The following is a 21,474-nucleotide window of genomic DNA, read 5'->3' on the forward strand; positions in this document are numbered from 1 at the left end:
CTGGGACTGTCACCCTATGGACTTGGTCCTGATCCCGGTGGGCAGCAGTTACGGTGCATGTGTTCTCACCTCAAGATACCTCGTGCTGTTTCCATGCCTGGGAACACACTGTGTATACCTAAGCAAGGTTTGGTTTATTCTGCTAGTTAAGTATACTGTAAATAGGTAAAATCTTTTTACCAATTCACAAGCTTGAAAAAAATTGTGATGGTTATGTCTAGGAGAACTCATGGAAAATCATGTTATTTGTTTGATCATATGATAGAACTGCAAAGCTCTGTTTTGCTGTGATCACATCCTGCTTTAGCACATGATCATGACTAGCAAATCAAAGACTTGCATATACATCTTCTGACCAAACTGATCACATGCTTCTCCATGAGTGCTCCTAGACATGACCATCACTACTTAGGAGCAGAAAAAATCTATTAACCCTTCGCACACTCACATGCAAATGTTCAAACAAATGCATTCACAGATTCACTCATCCAGGCACAACTGTTATCCCTACAGCTAAATTAAAAGCCAGGGTTTTAGTTCACAGAAGAATGCATTCTTATGCTTAGTCACCTATACTGCGCAGAAGTACCCAGGTAAACATAGGTGTCCTAACTCTGGCCCTGTAACATGCATAGTGCAGACATGCAAACACATTCATTGCATCAAACCTATCAATGGATTAGGAGCACACATCCTAACTTCCTCTCCTGGGAAAGACGGTGCATCTTACCAATCGCACAAGGGAGCTAACGTTATGTGTCCACGTGCACCATGCGCATACACCAGCATAAGCTGTGTGCATGCTGACAAATACATACAGGGGAAGGAAGGAGTGCACTGAATTGGACCCTAGCCACAGGGGTCAGTAGTAAAATGGAAATACATATATCCAGGCACATCGCCTCTAGTTAGGACATTAAATAAATTATTAGGGAAAGGGAGGTGCTGAAGGGGGTGTGGCTAGAAAACAGCAAAAATCTATTAACCCTTCGCACACTCACATGCAAATGTTCAAACAAATGCATTCACAGATTCACTCATCCAGGCACAACTGTTATCCCTACAGCTAAATTAAAAGCCAGGGTTTTAGTTCACAGAAGAATGCATTCTTATGCTTAGTCACCTATACTGCGCAGAAGTACCCAGGTAAACATAGGTGTCCTAACTCTGGCCCTGTAACATGCATAGTGCAGACATGCAAACACATTCATTGCATCAAACCTATCAATGGATTAGGAGCACACATCCTAACTTCCTCTCCTGGGAAAGACGGTGCATCTTACCAATCGCACAAGGGAGCTAACGTTATGTGTCCACGTGCACCATGCGCATACACCAGCATAAGCTGTGTGCATGCTGACAAATACATACAGGGGAAGGAAGGAGTGCACTGAATTGGACCCTAGCCACAGGGGTCAGTAGTAAAATGGAAATACATATATCCAGGCACATCGCCTCTAGTTAGGACATTAAATAAATTATTAGGGAAAGGGAGGTGCTGAAGGGGGTGTGGCTAGAAAACAGCAAAAATCTATTAACCCTTCGCACACTCACATGCAAATGTTCAAACAAATGCATTCACAGATTCACTCATCCAGGCACAACTGTTATCCCTACAGCTAAATTAAAAGCCAGGGTTTTAGTTCACAGAAGAATGCATTCTTATGCTTAGTCACCTATACTGCGCAGAAGTACCCAGGTAAACATAGGTGTCCTAACTCTGGCCCTGTAACATGCATAGTGCAGACATGCAAACACATTCATTGCATCAAACCTATCAATGGATTAGGAGCACACATCCTAACTTCCTCTCCTGGGAAAGACGGTGCATCTTACCAATCGCACAAGGGAGCTAACGTTATGTGTCCACGTGCACCTTGCGCATACACCAGCATAAGCTGTGTGCATGCTGACAAATACATACAGGGGAAGGAAGGAGTGCACTGAATTGGACCCTAGCCACAGGGGTCAGTAGTAAAATGGAAATACATATATCCAGGCACATCGCCTCTAGTTAGGACATTAAATAAATTATTAGGGAAAGGGAGGTGCTGAAGGGGGTGTGGCTAGAAAACAGCAAAAATCTATTAACCCTTCGCACACTCACATGCAAATGTTCAAACAAATGCATTCACAGATTCACTCATCCAGGCACAACTGTTATCCCTACAGCTAAATTAAAAGCCAGGGTTTTAGTTCACAGAAGAATGCATTCTTATGCTTAGTCACCTATACTGCGCAGAAGTACCCAGGTAAACATAGGTGTCCTAACTCTGGCCCTGTAACATGCATAGTGCAGACATGCAAACACATTCATTGCATCAAACCTATCAATGGATTAGGAGCACACATCCTAACTTCCTCTCCTGGGAAAGACGGTGCATCTTACCAATCGCACAAGGGAGCTAACGTTATGTGTCCACGTGCACCATGCGCATACACCAGCATAAGCTGTGTGCATGCTGACAAATACATACAGGGGAAGGAAGGAGTGCACTGAATTGGACCCTAGCCACAGGGGTCAGTAGTAAAATGGAAATACATATATCCAGGCACATCGCCTCTAGTTAGGACATTAAATAAATTATTAGGGAAAGGGAGGTGCTGAAGGGGGTGTGGCTAGAAAACAGCAAAAATCTATTAACCCTTCGCACACTCACATGCAAATGTTCAAACAAATGCATTCACAGATTCACTCATCCAGGCACAACTGTTATCCCTACAGCTAAATTAAAAGCCAGGGTTTTAGTTCACAGAAGAATGCATTCTTATGCTTAGTCACCTATACTGCGCAGAAGTACCCAGGTAAACATAGGTGTCCTAACTCTGGCCCTGTAACATGCATAGTGCAGACATGCAAACACATTCATTGCATCAAACCTATCAATGGATTAGGAGCACACATCCTAACTTCCTCTCCTGGGAAAGACGGTGCATCTTACCAATCGCACAAGGGAGCTAACGTTATGTGTCCACGTGCACCATGCGCATACACCAGCATAAGCTGTGTGCATGCTGACAAATACATACAGGGGAAGGAAGGAGTGCACTGAATTGGACCCTAGCCACAGGGGTCAGTAGTAAAATGGAAATACATATATCCAGGCACATCGCCTCTAGTTAGGACATTAAATAAATTATTAGGGAAAGGGAGGTGCTGAAGGGGGTGTGGCTAGAAAACAGCAAAAATCTATTAACCCTTCGCACACTCACATGCAAATGTTCAAACAAATGCATTCACAGATTCACTCATCCAGGCACAACTGTTATCCCTACAGCTAAATTAAAAGCCAGGGTTTTAGTTCACAGAAGAATGCATTCTTATGCTTAGTCACCTATACTGCGCAGAAGTACCCAGGTAAACATAGGTGTCCTAACTCTGGCCCTGTAACATGCATAGTGCAGACATGCAAACACATTCATTGCATCAAACCTATCAATGGATTAGGAGCACACATCCTAACTTCCTCTCCTGGGAAAGACGGTGCATCTTACCAATCGCACAAGGGAGCTAACGTTATGTGTCCACGTGCACCATGCGCATACACCAGCATAAGCTGTGTGCATGCTGACAAATACATACAGGGGAAGGAAGGAGTGCACTGAATTGGACCCTAGCCACAGGGGTCAGTAGTAAAATGGAAATACATATATCCAGGCACATCGCCTCTAGTTAGGACATTAAATAAATTATTAGGGAAAGGGAGGTGCTGAAGGGGGTGTGGCTAGAAAACAGCAAAAATCTATTAACCCTTCGCACACTCACATGCAAATGTTCAAACAAATGCATTCACAGATTCACTCATCCAGGCACAACTGTTATCCCTACAGCTAAATTAAAAGCCAGGGTTTTAGTTCACAGAAGAATGCATTCTTATGCTTAGTCACCTATACTGCGCAGAAGTACCCAGGTAAACATAGGTGTCCTAACTCTGGCCCTGTAACATGCATAGTGCAGACATGCAAACACATTCATTGCATCAAACCTATCAATGGATTAGGAGCACACATCCTAACTTCCTCTCCTGGGAAAGACGGTGCATCTTACCAATCGCACAAGGGAGCTAACGTTATGTGTCCACGTGCACCATGCGCATACACCAGCATAAGCTGTGTGCATGCTGACAAATACATACAGGGGAAGGAAGGAGTGCACTGAATTGGACCCTAGCCACAGGGGTCAGTAGTAAAATGGAAATACATATATCCAGGCACATCGCCTCTAGTTAGGACATTAAATAAATTATTAGGGAAAGGGAGGTGCTGAAGGGGGTGTGGCTAGAAAACAGCAAAAATCTATTAACCCTTCGCACACTCACATGCAAATGTTCAAACAAATGCATTCACAGATTCACTCATCCAGGCACAACTGTTATCCCTACAGCTAAATTAAAAGCCAGGGTTTTAGTTCACAGAAGAATGCATTCTTATGCTTAGTCACCTATACTGCGCAGAAGTACCCAGGTAAACATAGGTGTCCTAACTCTGGCCCTGTAACATGCATAGTGCAGACATGCAAACACATTCATTGCATCAAACCTATCAATGGATTAGGAGCACACATCCTAACTTCCTCTCCTGGGAAAGACGGTGCATCTTACCAATCGCACAAGGGAGCTAACGTTATGTGTCCACGTGCACCATGCGCATACACCAGCATAAGCTGTGTGCATGCTGACAAATACATACAGGGGAAGGAAGGAGTGCACTGAATTGGACCCTAGCCACAGGGGTCAGTAGTAAAATGGAAATACATATATCCAGGCACATCGCCTCTAGTTAGGACATTAAATAAATTATTAGGGAAAGGGAGGTGCTGAAGGGGGTGTGGCTAGAAAACAGCAAAAATCTATTAACCCTTCGCACACTCACATGCAAATGTTCAAACAAATGCATTCACAGATTCACTCATCCAGGCACAACTGTTATCCCTACAGCTAAATTAAAAGCCAGGGTTTTAGTTCACAGAAGAATGCATTCTTATGCTTAGTCACCTATACTGCGCACAAGTACCCAGGTAAACATAGGTGTCCTAACTCTGGCCCTGTAACATGCATAGTGCAGACATGCAAACACATTCATTGCATCAAACCTATCAATGGATTAGGAGCACACATCCTAACTTCCTCTCCTGGGAAAGACGGTGCATCTTACCAATCGCACAAGGGAGCTAACGTTATGTGTCCACGTGCACCATGCGCATACACCAGCATAGGCTGTGTGCATGCTGACAAATACATACAGGGGAAGGACGTGGCACGTGGACACATAACGTTAGCTCCCTTGTGCGATTGGTAAGATGCACCGTCTTTCCCAGGAGAGGAAGTTAGGATGTGTGCTCCTAATCCATTGATAGGTTTGATGCAATGAATGTGTTTGCATGTCTGCACTATGCATGTTACAGGGCCAGAGTTAGGACACCTATGTTTACCTGGGTACTTCTGCGCAGTATAGGTGACTAAGCATAAGAATGCATTCTTCTGTGAACTAAAACCCTGGCTTTTAATTTAGCTGTAGGGATAACAGTTGTGCCTGGATGAGTGAATCTGTGAATGCATTTGTTTGAACATTTGCATGTGAGTGTGCGAAGGGTTAATAGATTTTTGCTGTTTTCTAGCCACACCCCCTTCAGCACCTCCCTTTCCCTAATAATTTATTTAATGTCCTAACTAGAGGCGATGTGCCTGGATATATGTATTTCCATTTTACTACTGACCCCTGTGGCTAGGGTCCAATTCAGTGCACTCCTTCCTTCCCCTGTATGTATTTGTCAGCATGCACACAGCTTATGCTGGTGTATGCGCATGGTGCACGTGGACACATAACGTTAGCTCCCTTGTGCGATTGGTAAGATGCACCGTCTTTCCCAGGAGAGGAAGTTAGGATGTGTGCTCCTAATCCATTGATAGGTTTGATGCAATGAATGTGTTTGCATGTCTGCACTATGCATGTTACAGGGCCAGAGTTAGGACACCTATGTTTACCTGGGTACTTCTGCGCAGTATAGGTGACTAAGCATAAGAATGCATTCTTCTGTGAACTAAAACCCTGGCTTTTAATTTAGCTGTAGGGATAACAGTTGTGCCTGGATGAGTGAATCTGTGAATGCATTTGTTTGAACATTTGCATGTGAGTGTGCGAAGGGTTAATAGATTTTTGCTGTTTTCTAGCCACACCCCCTTCAGCACCTCCCTTTCCCTAATAATTTATTTAATGTCCTAACTAGAGGCGATGTGCCTGGATATATGTATTTCCATTTTACTACTGACCCCTGTGGCTAGGGTCCAATTCAGTGCACTCCTTCCTTCCCCTGTATGTATTTGTCAGCATGCACACAGCTTATGCTGGTGTATGCGCATGGTGCACGTGGACACATAACGTTAGCTCCCTTGTGCGATTGGTAAGATGCACCGTCTTTCCCAGGAGAGGAAGTTAGGATGTGTGCTCCTAATCCATTGATAGGTTTGATGCAATGAATGTGTTTGCATGTCTGCACTATGCATGTTACAGGGCCAGAGTTAGGACACCTATGTTTACCTGGGTACTTCTGCGCAGTATAGGTGACTAAGCATAAGAATGCATTCTTCTGTGAACTAAAACCCTGGCTTTTAATTTAGCTGTAGGGATAACAGTTGTGCCTGGATGAGTGAATCTGTGAATGCATTTGTTTGAACATTTGCATGTGAGTGTGCGAAGGGTTAATAGATTTTTGCTGTTTTCTAGCCACACCCCCTTCAGCACCTCCCTTTCCCTAATAATTTATTTAATGTCCTAACTAGAGGCGATGTGCCTGGATATATGTATTTCCATTTTACTACTGACCCCTGTGGCTAGGGTCCAATTCAGTGCACTCCTTCCTTCCCCTGTATGTATTTGTCAGCATGCACACAGCTTATGCTGGTGTATGCGCATGGTGCACGTGGACACATAACGTTAGCTCCCTTGTGCGATTGGTAAGATGCACCGTCTTTCCCAGGAGAGGAAGTTAGGATGTGTGCTCCTAATCCATTGATAGGTTTGATGCAATGAATGTGTTTGCATGTCTGCACTATGCATGTTACAGGGCCAGAGTTAGGACACCTATGTTTACCTGGGTACTTCTGCGCAGTATAGGTGACTAAGCATAAGAATGCATTCTTCTGTGAACTAAAACCCTGGCTTTTAATTTAGCTGTAGGGATAACAGTTGTGCCTGGATGAGTGAATCTGTGAATGCATTTGTTTGAACATTTGCATGTGAGTGTGCGAAGGGTTAATAGATTTTTGCTGTTTTCTAGCCACACCCCCTTCAGCACCTCCCTTTCCCTAATAATTTATTTAATGTCCTAACTAGAGGCGATGTGCCTGGATATATGTATTTCCATTTTACTACTGACCCCTGTGGCTAGGGTCCAATTCAGTGCACTCCTTCCTTCCCCTGTATGTATTTGTCAGCATGCACACAGCTTATGCTGGTGTATGCGCATGGTGCACGTGGACACATAACGTTAGCTCCCTTGTGCGATTGGTAAGATGCACCGTCTTTCCCAGGAGAGGAAGTTAGGATGTGTGCTCCTAATCCATTGATAGGTTTGATGCAATGAATGTGTTTGCATGTCTGCACTATGCATGTTACAGGGCCAGAGTTAGGACACCTATGTTTACCTGGGTACTTCTGCGCAGTATAGGTGACTAAGCATAAGAATGCATTCTTCTGTGAACTAAAACCCTGGCTTTTAATTTAGCTGTAGGGATAACAGTTGTGCCTGGATGAGTGAATCTGTGAATGCATTTGTTTGAACATTTGCATGTGAGTGTGCGAAGGGTTAATAGATTTTTGCTGTTTTCTAGCCACACCCCCTTCAGCACCTCCCTTTCCCTAATAATTTATTTAATGTCCTAACTAGAGGCGATGTGCCTGGATATATGTATTTCCATTTTACTACTGACCCCTGTGGCTAGGGTCCAATTCAGTGCACTCCTTCCTTCCCCTGTATGTATTTGTCAGCATGCACACAGCTTATGCTGGTGTATGCGCATGGTGCACGTGGACACATAACGTTAGCTCCCTTGTGCGATTGGTAAGATGCACCGTCTTTCCCAGGAGAGGAAGTTAGGATGTGTGCTCCTAATCCATTGATAGGTTTGATGCAATGAATGTGTTTGCATGTCTGCACTATGCATGTTACAGGGCCAGAGTTAGGACACCTATGTTTACCTGGGTACTTCTGCGCAGTATAGGTGACTAAGCATAAGAATGCATTCTTCTGTGAACTAAAACCCTGGCTTTTAATTTAGCTGTAGGGATAACAGTTGTGCCTGGATGAGTGAATCTGTGAATGCATTTGTTTGAACATTTGCATGTGAGTGTGCGAAGGGTTAATAGATTTTTGCTGTTTTCTAGCCACACCCCCTTCAGCACCTCCCTTTCCCTAATAATTTATTTAATGTCCTAACTAGAGGCGATGTGCCTGGATATATGTATTTCCATTTTACTACTGACCCCTGTGGCTAGGGTCCAATTCAGTGCACTCCTTCCTTCCCCTGTATGTATTTGTCAGCATGCACACAGCTTATGCTGGTGTATGCGCATGGTGCACGTGGACACATAACGTTAGCTCCCTTGTGCGATTGGTAAGATGCACCGTCTTTCCCAGGAGAGGAAGTTAGGATGTGTGCTCCTAATCCATTGATAGGTTTGATGCAATGAATGTGTTTGCATGTCTGCACTATGCATGTTACAGGGCCAGAGTTAGGACACCTATGTTTACCTGGGTACTTCTGCGCAGTATAGGTGACTAAGCATAAGAATGCATTCTTCTGTGAACTAAAACCCTGGCTTTTAATTTAGCTGTAGGGATAACAGTTGTGCCTGGATGAGTGAATCTGTGAATGCATTTGTTTGAACATTTGCATGTGAGTGTGCGAAGGGTTAATAGATTTTTGCTGTTTTCTAGCCACACCCCCTTCAGCACCTCCCTTTCCCTAATAATTTATTTAATGTCCTAACTAGAGGCGATGTGCCTGGATATATGTATTTCCATTTTACTACTGACCCCTGTGGCTAGGGTCCAATTCAGTGCACTCCTTCCTTCCCCTGTATGTATTTGTCAGCATGCACACAGCTTATGCTGGTGTATGCGCATGGTGCACGTGGACACATAACGTTAGCTCCCTTGTGCGATTGGTAAGATGCACCGTCTTTCCCAGGAGAGGAAGTTAGGATGTGTGCTCCTAATCCATTGATAGGTTTGATGCAATGAATGTGTTTGCATGTCTGCACTATGCATGTTACAGGGCCAGAGTTAGGACACCTATGTTTACCTGGGTACTTCTGCGCAGTATAGGTGACTAAGCATAAGAATGCATTCTTCTGTGAACTAAAACCCTGGCTTTTAATTTAGCTGTAGGGATAACAGTTGTGCCTGGATGAGTGAATCTGTGAATGCATTTGTTTGAACATTTGCATGTGAGTGTGCGAAGGGTTAATAGATTTTTGTTGTTTTCTAGCCACACCCCCTTCAGCACCTCCCTTTCCCTAATAATTTATTTAATGTCCTAACTAGAGGCGATGTGCCTGGATATATGTATTTCCATTTTACTACTGACCCCTGTGGCTAGGGTCCAATTCAGTGCACTCCTTCCTTCCCCTGTATGTATTTGTCAGCATGCACACAGCTTATGCTGGTGTATGCGCATGGTGCACGTGGACACATAACGTTAGCTCCCTTGTGCGATTGGTAAGATGCACCGTCTTTCCCAGGAGAGGAAGTTAGGATGTGTGCTCCTAATCCATTGATAGGTTTGATGCAATGAATGTGTTTGCATGTCTGCACTATGCATGTTACAGGGCCAGAGTTAGGACACCTATGTTTACCTGGGTACTTCTGCGCAGTATAGGTGACTAAGCATAAGAATGCATTCTTCTGTGAACTAAAACCCTGGCTTTTAATTTAGCTGTAGGGATAACAGTTGTGCCTGGATGAGTGAATCTGTGAATGCATTTGTTTGAACATTTGCATGTGAGTGTGCGAAGGGTTAATAGATTTTTGCTGTTTTCTAGCCACACCCCCTTCAGCACCTCCCTTTCCCTAATAATTTATTTAATGTCCTAACTAGAGGCGATGTGCCTGGATATATGTATTTCCATTTTACTACTGACCCCTGTGGCTAGGGTCCAATTCAGTGCACTCCTTCCTTCCCCTGTATGTATTTGTCAGCATGCACACAGCTTATGCTGGTGTATGCGCATGGTGCACGTGGACACATAACGTTAGCTCCCTTGTGCGATTGGTAAGATGCACCGTCTTTCCCAGGAGAGGAAGTTAGGATGTGTGCTCCTAATCCATTGATAGGTTTGATGCAATGAATGTGTTTGCATGTCTGCACTATGCATGTTACAGGGCCAGAGTTAGGACACCTATGTTTACCTGGGTACTTCTGCGCAGTATAGGTGACTAAGCATAAGAATGCATTCTTCTGTGAACTAAAACCCTGGCTTTTAATTTAGCTGTAGGGATAACAGTTGTGCCTGGATGAGTGAATCTGTGAATGCATTTGTTTGAACATTTGCATGTGAGTGTGCGAAGGGTTAATAGATTTTTGCTGTTTTCTAGCCACACCCCCTTCAGCACCTCCCTTTCCCTAATAATTTATTTAATGTCCTAACTAGAGGCGATGTGCCTGGATATATGTATTTCCATTTTACTTAGGAGCAGAGATCATAAAATTGGCCCTAGAACGTTGTAGAGGCCATAAGCTTTTGAAGAACATTTTCTAGGGGTGCAAACATTTTTTTCTTGGTTCTCAAAATCAAAAGTGTTAGCCTAGGCGTGATGCATAAAATCTTTCTCATGAGTTATCTCCCTTTATCTTTTTGTCACCTTAAAGGAAAATTCCACTTCAGTAAAATTTCCATGAACATAAATTTAATGTAATTAAAATTACTTTTACATTCCAATCTGCAGACAGCTACGATTTTTAAAAATTAGCTGGAAGCTCAAGCTGCACTTCTTTGTAGCTTTAGCAACAGTACTTTGTTAAGTGTACTGTTGCTATAAGATTGTCCAGAAGGTCTCACCTCGCTGCAGAAGTAATGAGTTCTGCCTGGACAGTGGCCTATGAGCTAGTGACTGGCAGCAGACCTTGGCACTCCTTTCTGCTAGCTTCTCATGGGAACACTGTGAAATGATTGGAGAACTCAAGGTGGATGCTAATAAAAAAATATATAGATGCTTACCATCAAAGAGAAAAGCTGCCAGAGGCTTCCCTTGGCCTCCTCAAGATCACCGCAGCTGCCTGGGACCCTCTCTAAGTTCCTAACCATGCTCTTCATTGTGCATGACCAGGGCCATGCTGCACCCACATGAGTACAGCCGCGCCTCTGCAGTATCTTGGAGCCGCTGGTGGACAAGTGGTTTCAGCTTATGGCACAGGCATGACCGTACTCGTACAGGCGCAGTAGAGCCACAGTAACAGACACAATAATATATTCAACAAGGTCTTGTTGGATATGATTTGGAGGTCCGCATGCGGCAATGGTGGGGGCAAGTAGGACATGGGAAACCTCTGGAAGAACCAGAAGCTTACCTCTTCGCAGGTAAGTATCTATCTTTTTTGTTAGCATGCTCCCGGGGTACACATTAAATACACAACTTCCAGCACCACCACCCCTGCAACCCAAAGTTACCAAGCGGAAGTAATTTGAAGTAATGTTTGTATTAAATGTTTGCAATATAACAGCTGAACTGAAAGAACTGACCTTTACTTAACAAAAGTGCAATGTCCCTTTAAGGTAATCTTGCTATGTTCTTTAATATTAATGGACACAATCACTTTTCAGTGCCTCTTCACATCCAGCAGGCAAAAATACACTCAAAATAACTTGTCTCCAATTTATGTTTCTCACCTAAATTATTAGTACCCTTTTTTGCTTGTTAGATGTTAGATTTGCTTGTTAAATGTATTATAGAGATAAGGTGGGAAGGAGGTAAAACGTGTGATAGCTCATGGAAAAATATTTGTGTATTAGGGAGCTTGAAATGTCACCTTATTTGCATGATATGATATATACTAATGCTTTCATTGTAAGCTGTAATGTCCACATCATGCCATATTGCAGAGCGGCACAGGGAAGCAGACTGGAAGTGCACGTACTTCTTAGTTCTCTCTTTCCATTGCTAACTTGTCATTTGACAGTAGGAAGTGGCAAATGGGTACCGGATCCATCGAATTTGGCACCCTGTCTGTCAGCTGTTGTGGGTGGTGCCATATACCACTTCTATGAGACGCTGGGTGCTTATTCGGGAGTCCAGCGATCAGCTATTATATAGCTGAGCACCACAGTTTGGCTATTCAGTAACTTGTTCTCTTCTACAGTATAGCCAAATGTGGGCTGTCGGCTAAGTGGAGCTGGGACTTGACTACTTTACAGCTGAGCTCCGGATATCTATAATAATATAGTTGAACTCTATAGGTTAGTGTTAGGGGATAGGACCAGGGCTCGGCAATGATATAGTATATATGAGCTCTGTGGGTTAGTGTTAGGTCGGTTTTATACTTTAGCCGAGCGTTGCGGTGGGATGCCTAAAGGAGGCCTATATAAAGCAAAGTGGTAATCCAGTATAAAAGTAGCAATCATTTGGGCTTGGTCAAATCCCCAACGGCGAATCTTTAATGGCCAACTGGAACAGGCAGTGCAGTATCCACTCTGGTGGCCCACTGGAGTCAGAAAGCAGGTCCAATTCTCCATAAGTTTCTATGGAAATCGCATAAGCTTGTGTGGAAAAATTGCAGGTAAGAACTTTGCGTTCTGCTGACATGTGTGAACGGATCCGTTGCAAACTGACATGTGTGAAAGGATACTATGAATAACATAGGATCTGTTGACATCTACACTTTACAAGAACCTGGCTTGCATGGGGTTGCAGGAAAGGGCTTCTCAGCCAATTTAGGGTCACATCTTGTGCAACTGCTTGCACAATGTGCAAATACACAGGAGCTGCAAACTGAATGCAACAGAGACATCAGTTCCACATATACACATGTTAGCTGTCTCATATCCCCACCCTAAACTCACAAGACTTACCCAATATTTTGGGAACAAGTATGCAGTGTGACCTGGGAGCTAGCTTACCTGCAGACTAAGCAAAAAGAGATTCAAGTGATCATTGCATGAACAGTAGAATGGAAGCGCTCTGAAACCAGGCTGCACCTGCTAAATATGGGGCTAAAAGACACAGTGTGCAATGGGACCTGGGAGCTAGCTTAACCCTAAAGTGAACCCAAGGTTTGAGTTATATGGAGGCTCTCATATTTATTTCCTTCTAAGCAATACTAGTTTCCTGGCTTCCCTGCTGATCCTCTGCCTCTATAACTTTCAGCCATAGACCCTGAAAAAGCATGCTGCCAGGCAACTGATATTGTTTAAAAGGAAATAAATATGGCAGCCTCCATATACCTCTCAGCTTGGGTTCACTTTAAAGGCCCCTTTTACACTACACGTGGTCCATCACGACACCCAAAACTACATCCCATCACAAAAGTAGTGATAGCGGTGCGGCATGCCCTGTTGAGGCACTGTGCATTATGTACTGCAAATTGCAGTACATAATGCACAGTAACCCAGGAGTGATGCATACTTTCAATGCAAAGTAAGCTTCATTGATTTGGTCGAACTTCAGCTATAACATGGAGTGCAAATTGTCTTGGCTATTGCAGTGCAATCATCAATCAATTGCACCGCTACAGTGTAAAAGGGGCATGGAGGATACCGAGCTTATAGTAGTGGTGAGGCCATATATAGGTGTGTTCCTGTGTGCTGAGCATTACCCATGTTTCTGATCACTCCCAGCATTACCCATGTTTCTGATCACTCCCAGGAGGCTCAGTTTCTCTCTAGTAGTGGCACATGCACGTCACATACCATAGTTCATGTGAGGAGGCACACAGCCTGCAGGAGAGGATATCATGGGAGAAAGGTGACAGCGGACACAGAGGTTGGAACTGCAAAATCTGGGTTAAAGCTAGTACCTCTGGGTCAAAGATTACTAATGTCATAACTGCTACCAGGGAGAAGTGGAGCCTCTCAGGAGTGATCAGAAACATAGGTAAGTACCAGCTCACATGCCTACACCTGTAAATGGCCTAAATTTCACCACTTCAGTTCAGCTCAGGTATCCATTAAATAAAGAAAGGTAATATAAAGACATTGCGGAGCCTGATGCTGCTCAGCCAATGAGGCACAAAGTGCAATGGTACCGCCTACCTGGAAAAAAGAAGTGAAAACAACAATCAGCGGTTTTCAGTGGCAATAACTTACCCGTCTATAAATCTGTAGAGGTCTGAAACTATGCAAACTTTAGAAAAAGCTGCCATGGCTTTTTTTTTTCTAAAGTGTTCCAAACTCTGTACCCACCACACCTGTATTACCTCAGCCTGTCCCCAGATTGGCAGGCTGTGGCCTATTAGGCAGCTGCTGAGCTGGGGGCGGGCCACAGGAAAGCAGGTGGGGGTGACCACAGAGCTGTGGAACACTTCAGGCAAAAATGACCGCGGCAGCATTGCCAATGGAAGGGGCTGGAGTTTCAGACTTCTAGCGAATTACAGGCGAGCGGGTAAGTTGCTGCTGACAACTGCTAACCCTTGCAGCTCTAACACAAAGTGTAACATTAAAGTGGATCCGAGATAAACTTTTACTCATTGCATAATTGTGTTTCTTTCATATAGTTTATAGGGCATTCCTCAAGCCAAATACTTTTTTTTTGTTTTAATACTCCAATTCCCTATAAACTAAATAAGCCTTGCCCACAGCTTTTTCAGAGTCTTGGCACTGTAGCAAGGGCTTATGGGAGCTCAGTCTGGGCAGGAGGAGGAGGAGGTTACTAGCCAGAGATTTCAGAGGCAGAGGGGAGGAGGGAGGAGGAGAGGGGACTAAATTTGTCACATTACACACAGGCAAGCTGATAGCATCTCCAGCCCTCAGCCTGTGACAATGTGACAAACAGAACATGGCTGCCCTCATTGTATCACAGGAATACATCATAAACTTTTGAGGCTGTTTGCAGCTAGATTTGCTGTGTAAACTATCTGAACTTTAGATAAGATATATAAACAAGTTAGTTGTTATAGTCAGTTTTTCATCTCGGATCCGCCTTAAGAGCTCTTTTGCACTTATTAATGTACATGCTTCTTCCTGAAGTGAGAGGCATATGGTGGTTGCCATATTTATATTCTTTTAATCAATTCTAGCTGCTTGACTGGCTGATCTTTGGTTGCAGTAGTGTCTGAATCACAACCCTGAATCAAGTATGCGGCTAATCTGCATGCTTGTTCAGGGTCTATGGATAAATCTATTAGAAGCAGAGGATCAGCAGGACAGCCATGCAATGTGCATTTTTAAAAGGAAATACATATGACAGCCTCCATATTCCTCTCACCTCTGGTGTGCATTAAGGTGATCACATCTTTTATAAATCAGGTAATAGACATAGAAGAGAGGGCACAGAACATGGAAAATGGGAGGCTTCAAATATGGAGCAAAGTTGCATGTGGAATGGGACAATCACTGTGGCACATGGAAGGGGAGCCAAAAGAAAGTTGGTCTAGGGGCAGAAAAAGTATAAATTTGGCCTTGACCATGGCCTGTATGTTTTGTTGATGTGGGAGGATACCAGCTTACCTGGAGGAAACCCATAAAAAACAGGGTTAATCATACAAACTCTGTGCAGGTTGTGTTAGCCGCAGTGGTGAAACAATAGGGCATGCAGAGGTTGTCACTGCACTAGGACCCCTGGACCTGAGGGTCCCACATGGGGCCCTCCTTCAGTTGTTGCATTAGCTCTTTACTGGTGATGTAGCGGTAAAGATCACCTCTATATGTGCTTTGAGTAGTGGTAATCATCAACAAACCATTCCCTTTATAGTACAGTCCTGGTTATCCGAAACTCAACTATCCGGCGGTCTCAAGCAACCAGCACAAAACGCCGGAAGTACATTACTCGTAGTTCACACAGATGTGACAGGCTGTGAGCGCTCAGCGTTCTTCCCTGCGTGTCCTGGCAGCTCCCCCTCCTCTACTCACCACACTGAAGCCTTGGGGAAACTTTATTCTTATTTTATTTCCGCGCCAGGCCGCCACCATCCGCAGCTACACAAAGTAATCGAGGCCCTGGTTTCAGTTTTGCTCAATTGTTGCAGGCATCTTGCCTGTAAGCTGCAGACTGCTCGCACCTGGGCTCTTTGCAGAGGCCACCAGACAGGACAATGCCCACCAGAAGAGGCCACCGGGACACAGGCCATTGGGCAGGACAGAGGCCACTTTGCCATCAGCAGGGCAGAAGCCAGGACACTTTGTGTTAATAGACTTTTAATTACTGTATTTTAACATTTCTACTGAGTTTATATGTATATAATGTGGGGTATAGCACTGTAGTATCTAAACCTATTTTTAACATTGAGTCTCAAGCACCTGGAAAGCTCACTTATAAGGCATCAGCAAATCCCCGGAGGTGCCGTATAACCGAGACTCTATTGTATTTTGCTCACACCTCTCTCATACAGTCAAATCTTAAGGGATGATCAGTCCATTGAATCAGAAAAATGTTCCACATCAGACTAAGCCTTAATATTCAGATGTCATCTCCAATTCCTGTATGGAGGTGCAGTACTTATGCAGAGCAGCACAAGATGGCCATGAATGAGCTCAGCATCGTTCTAGCAGCATAACCCCGGATATTGCCTGGGAAATGCATTCTCTACCCTAGACCTCCTGCCCTCACCCACTGTCCTCAATCACAGAGAATAAACACCACAATCTACCCAAGAAACACACATAAACCAGCACGCTCAGCACACAGCAACACTGATTGCACAAGCTAATCTTACCTGTCCATCAGGATTTTCACAGACTTGGTATTCTGAAAAAATAAAGAGACAGCCGGTCAGGTTACAGAAGGATGGTGCAATGCAGCAGGGTCTTACTCCTGCTCTATTAATCTAATAAAAAGCAGTACTAATATACAGTATTGTTATTTGTGTTCCCTTTTCCAATAAAGCAGTAATGGAGGTATCATTATCAATTTCTTTCCTGTATATATGCTGCACTAAAGAGAATCCCAAGGGGTATTGTAATGCCCTCATTTGGCTGTGTGGGTGATACTGATTACCAACATGGAACTCGGGTAACTAGATATGCAAATCAAAATGTCAATATGAAATCTGCAAGTGAAAATGTAGTTTAAAAAAGGAGCAATGCCATATTACTGGTATACAAGTCATTTTGTAATTTCACGTTATTAATATCATATTTCCATTTTAATAATAATATATATGAAACCGATAGCTATGAACTTCCAATAGACTCAGTAAACTTAAACTGCACTTCTTTGCAAGCCTGGAATCTGTACTTTCTTTGACTACTCAGACCTTCCTATCTTAAAGCATGAGCAACAGCTGCAGTGAGCTACTCATCTTCAGCACCTTTGCATACTTATGTGGCCGCTTCTATTAGGACCTATGAGAATGGCTGTGTTTTATAAGAGCAAAACAAGGTAAGCAAGCTGAAATAAGTTTACCCATTCATTCTTGCAATTTTACTTTAATTTATACTATCCCCTCCCCCTCCTTCTTTAGCTTCATCCCCCTACCCAAATGTAATTAGTTGTCAAGGAATCGGAAGGTATGCAGATCTATGTAGACATTAAAACAGTAAATACATCTTTCTTTTGGGATGTAATTAATCCTTTACTGATGTTTTAAACTACACCTGTCCTTAGACTAGATTAGTTAAACTATTGACAAAGTGAAAATTGTATATTCTGAATGGCTTCTTGCATAGTATGTGCCACAAAAGCATCCTAACATGGAGTCAGGACTCCATAAAGTCTACGGACCAAAACAGATGGCCAATATTTAAAATACACTGTGTGGCAGCTAAATGCAATTACAAATAAAGGTAGAACAGTAGACACCTGAAGGTCTCCATCTGAAAGAACCCTGTCACTAGTCCATCAAGTTAGTGTCAAACTAGTGACACTATAGAGGGTCACTATGTTATAATCTATTAGTCAAGCCACACACTAAACAGCCTTTCTACCTCTGACAAATTGCTAACTGATGTCCTGCCTCTCCATCTGATATCTGTCTGGCCTCAGTATTACTTCAGAGCCAGGTGCCAAGATTGCCAGGAGAGCAAGTGACACAGGTGGAAAGAGGCATGGCATAGGGTGTGGCTGGAAGGGAGAGGTTTTCTGAGCTGTTTCTCAGAACTAAGAAGTACAGCCAAACGCCGGGACTTGGCAGAGGCTTGTTTGTGGCAATTGCCTACGATGCTGGGTTTAGTGCAGGCAAACCGCAACAGAATTGCTTTAATATACTTGGGAATGGAGGAGAGAAAAAACAGTGCAACTCCTCCCCCTGAGGGAAATAACAGGGACAATAAGAACTGAGAGCGCTTTGCACAACACTAGACTATAAATGGCATTTCACTGAAGTACTTAATACCCTTTAATGGCCACACTAGTGCATATCAATGGGATCACTAAAACCCCACAGTTATACATCATAAAAGCGGACTTATGGCTTGCAAATTGCCAGTAGCAAGACAGAGCTGCCTTGTGGTCCTCAACAGGGGTCCTAAACACTTGAAAAGGGCCAAGGCTTAGAGAGGGACTTGATATGCATTGCTATATGGGTGACCAGACTCCTATGGCAAAGCACATATCACAAAGTACATGTAAAAGGTCACTGTTCACTGCTGCCTACATCAAAGTACAATTCTGCCTTCTTAAAAAACAAAAGCAGTTTTGCCTCTACATAATTGAGAAGCAACACTTATAAGGCAACCTTCAGGACATTGGGTGGAATATGGACATCAACATATTTGGTTTTAGAAACAGAATTACAGTCACACATAACACAAAGTAACTGAAATGGTTAAACATATCTGCTTTCATTTTCCCTGGAGCTTTGTGATATGAATATGCCAACAGGAAGAGTGCATGCACAACTCCTGTTTACACATCCCTCCCCTCCCTCCCACTTTCAGCAAATTTTACTTTGATGTGTGGTGAAGAGCAGAAACAACTACACCCTGTAGTAAATTAAAGAAAGAGTGCAGTTACATGAATGATTGTGACAGCTGCAGTAAATCCTATTCCATTTCCTGCTCTGTGTCTTCTGAACCTAAAGGTGACACTCCGGAGATAACACAAAAATGCACGTAGCTGCTTCCAGCACTAACTACACTGTGATCTGAGGGTGACTGTGTTTCTCTTGCAGAAGAGAGACACACTTGAGATGTGTACCTACCATGCAATTTTCCCGAACATTTTCCTGCCGACCGGCGATTCTTTGAGTAACAAACAGTCGCTTATGTGATCTTGCGACGTAGGTACAAGCGCATGATCATGCGAATGTCACTTAGTGTCATCATGATCCCAGACAACTCCCACGCAAAGTACCGCGATCGCTTGAAGTCTCATTCACGCCCCTCGTGTGACGTTGCACATACGCACCGAGCGGAAGATGGAAGGAGATGGATTGGGGGAGTGCTCGCCGCTGGATCCATCTCCCTGCATCGCAAGGTGAGTACATAGCTTTATTTTGGGCCAAAGAGAGGTAGAATAACTAGAAACTGAAAGGGCTTTTATTGTTTTAGTTTTTCTGTTAAGCAGGGTTGGTTCTTTTTCCATTTTTCCAATTAATAAAGGAAAGGTGATACATGTGAAAGACAACCAAAACATTATGCAAATGAATACCCAACATAAGATGAAGCCGTGATGACGCTGAGAATGTATTGGTTGGGAATAATACTTTAAAGAGTACCTGAGATGAACTGATGCAAAGGATTTTTAGTTACCTGGGGCTTCCTCCAGCCCTCTGTGATCCCTCAGCTTGCTCACCATCCTATTGGTCTCATTGGTTGTGCCGCTGTCAGCTCCATGAAATCGGCTCAGTTGTAGGCTACTGTGCATGTGCGGTCACAGAAGTGCGCACCCACATGGTGTGGTCTGGAGTGTTCTGCGCATGCGCAGTTCTTAAGAACGCCCACAGCCATTGAAGCACAATGGAAGAGGTTCAGCCCGGAACAGCAGGTGAGCAGTGACCTTCAACCAAGCACAGCAAGGGAGCTGATGGACTACAGGCGGCTGGAGGAATCCCCAGGTAAGTAAAAATCCATTGCATCAGTTCATCTCAGGTTTACTTTAAGTACGCCGAGTTTGGAAAAGAAGAAAATAGGAAGACAGGTTTTTATTGAATGCCAGACGGCACTAGACTACTTCAAAACTGCACTACACTGTATAATGTTTTATCAGTAGCGAATTCTGGGCTTATTTAAGCCCGTAACAAAGTCCAGGTGGTTCTGGTTCTCTATAAATTAATTAGACATCCTATAACTTCAGCAATTATTACACGGAAGTACATATTGTCTACTTCAATAATCGCATGCACTTGTGAAGTATTTAAATACCCACTCAAGAGTGGAACATGAGAGGGACAAACACATACCTTCATGAAGTTAATGTCCTCTGTCTTGTCAAACATGACCTGCACAGAGCTCAGTAGCTTTTTGGCTTCTTGCATACGTTCATTCAGTTGCAGAACCTGGGCTGCATTCTCGTTGCAGAACTTGGCCTGAGCCTTATCCAAGATATCCATGGTCTTCCTCATATCTTCATCCAGAATCTGGTGCAATCTCTCATACTGCTGTCGGACTTCATCCTTCAGCTGGTTAACCTTTTCCTGCAGAAGACAGCATAACAGGACCATCATCAGTAATGCTGCAAGGCTGGCAAGATATGTACAGACACAAAATTTGCGTTACCTGAAATAATGGTTCTGCTCTGCGGTGGTGGTGGTGGTGGTGGGGGGGGGGGGGGGTGTAGAGGATGAACACAAGGCACACAGCTGTGGATTCAATTAGATGTAAAGCATAGGTTGGGCAAGTGTGTGTGTGTGTGTGTGTGTGTGTGTGTGTGTGTGTGTGTGTGTGTGTGTGTGTGTGTGTGTGTGTGTGTGTGTGTGTGTGTGTGTGTGTGTGTGTGTAAGCACTACACTCTAAGCAGATAATCTAGGCACCTTCCACCTGAACACATTTCCAGACTGTCTGGCCTAAAACTGGTTAGCTTATCAGTATTTATGCCAGAAAATTAGAATTTTCCAAAGAAATCATCAAATGCAGCTTCCACGTTTCTCTCATAGCAGATGCAATTTACACAAGTTATATAATAGCTAAAACACATAGTATCAGTGATCTACGAGCTTTCTCCCAAATGCAGTAGTCTTAATTAACACTGTCAATCACTGTACCCAAAATGTGCTTACCCGTCCTACAAGGTGCATGCTCTTGTGAACAAAGCCTGCCCATCCACAGGATAAAGGCTCATACACACGTGCACTTTTTCCACCCAGCTATTGTCCAAACTTGGTCTGTTGGACAGTAGCTGGCCATGTGAATGTGCAACAAACGACTAGACGAGCGACTGGTAACAGGCAG

At 43.7% G+C, this 21,474-nt stretch overlaps 1 protein-coding gene across 1 annotated transcript in view; it reads right to left on the minus strand.

Moving 5' to 3' along the window:
* TRIM8 (tripartite motif containing 8) overlaps positions 1-21,474 on the minus strand; it is a 123,251-nt gene that overhangs the window by 7,936 nt on the left and 93,841 nt on the right. The window contains exons 3-4 of the mRNA XM_068257551.1: positions 20,487-20,720; positions 16,863-16,894 (exon numbers count right to left, since the gene is read on the minus strand). Of these exons, the coding sequence (XP_068113652.1) occupies positions 16,863-16,894; positions 20,487-20,720 (266 nt within the window). The remainder of the gene's footprint in view (positions 1-16,862; positions 16,895-20,486; positions 20,721-21,474) is intronic.

Source organism: Hyperolius riggenbachi, chromosome 10 (assembly GCF_040937935.1).
Source record: "Hyperolius riggenbachi isolate aHypRig1 chromosome 10, aHypRig1.pri, whole genome shotgun sequence".
Classification (NCBI taxonomy): domain Eukaryota; kingdom Metazoa; phylum Chordata; class Amphibia; order Anura; family Hyperoliidae; genus Hyperolius; species Hyperolius riggenbachi.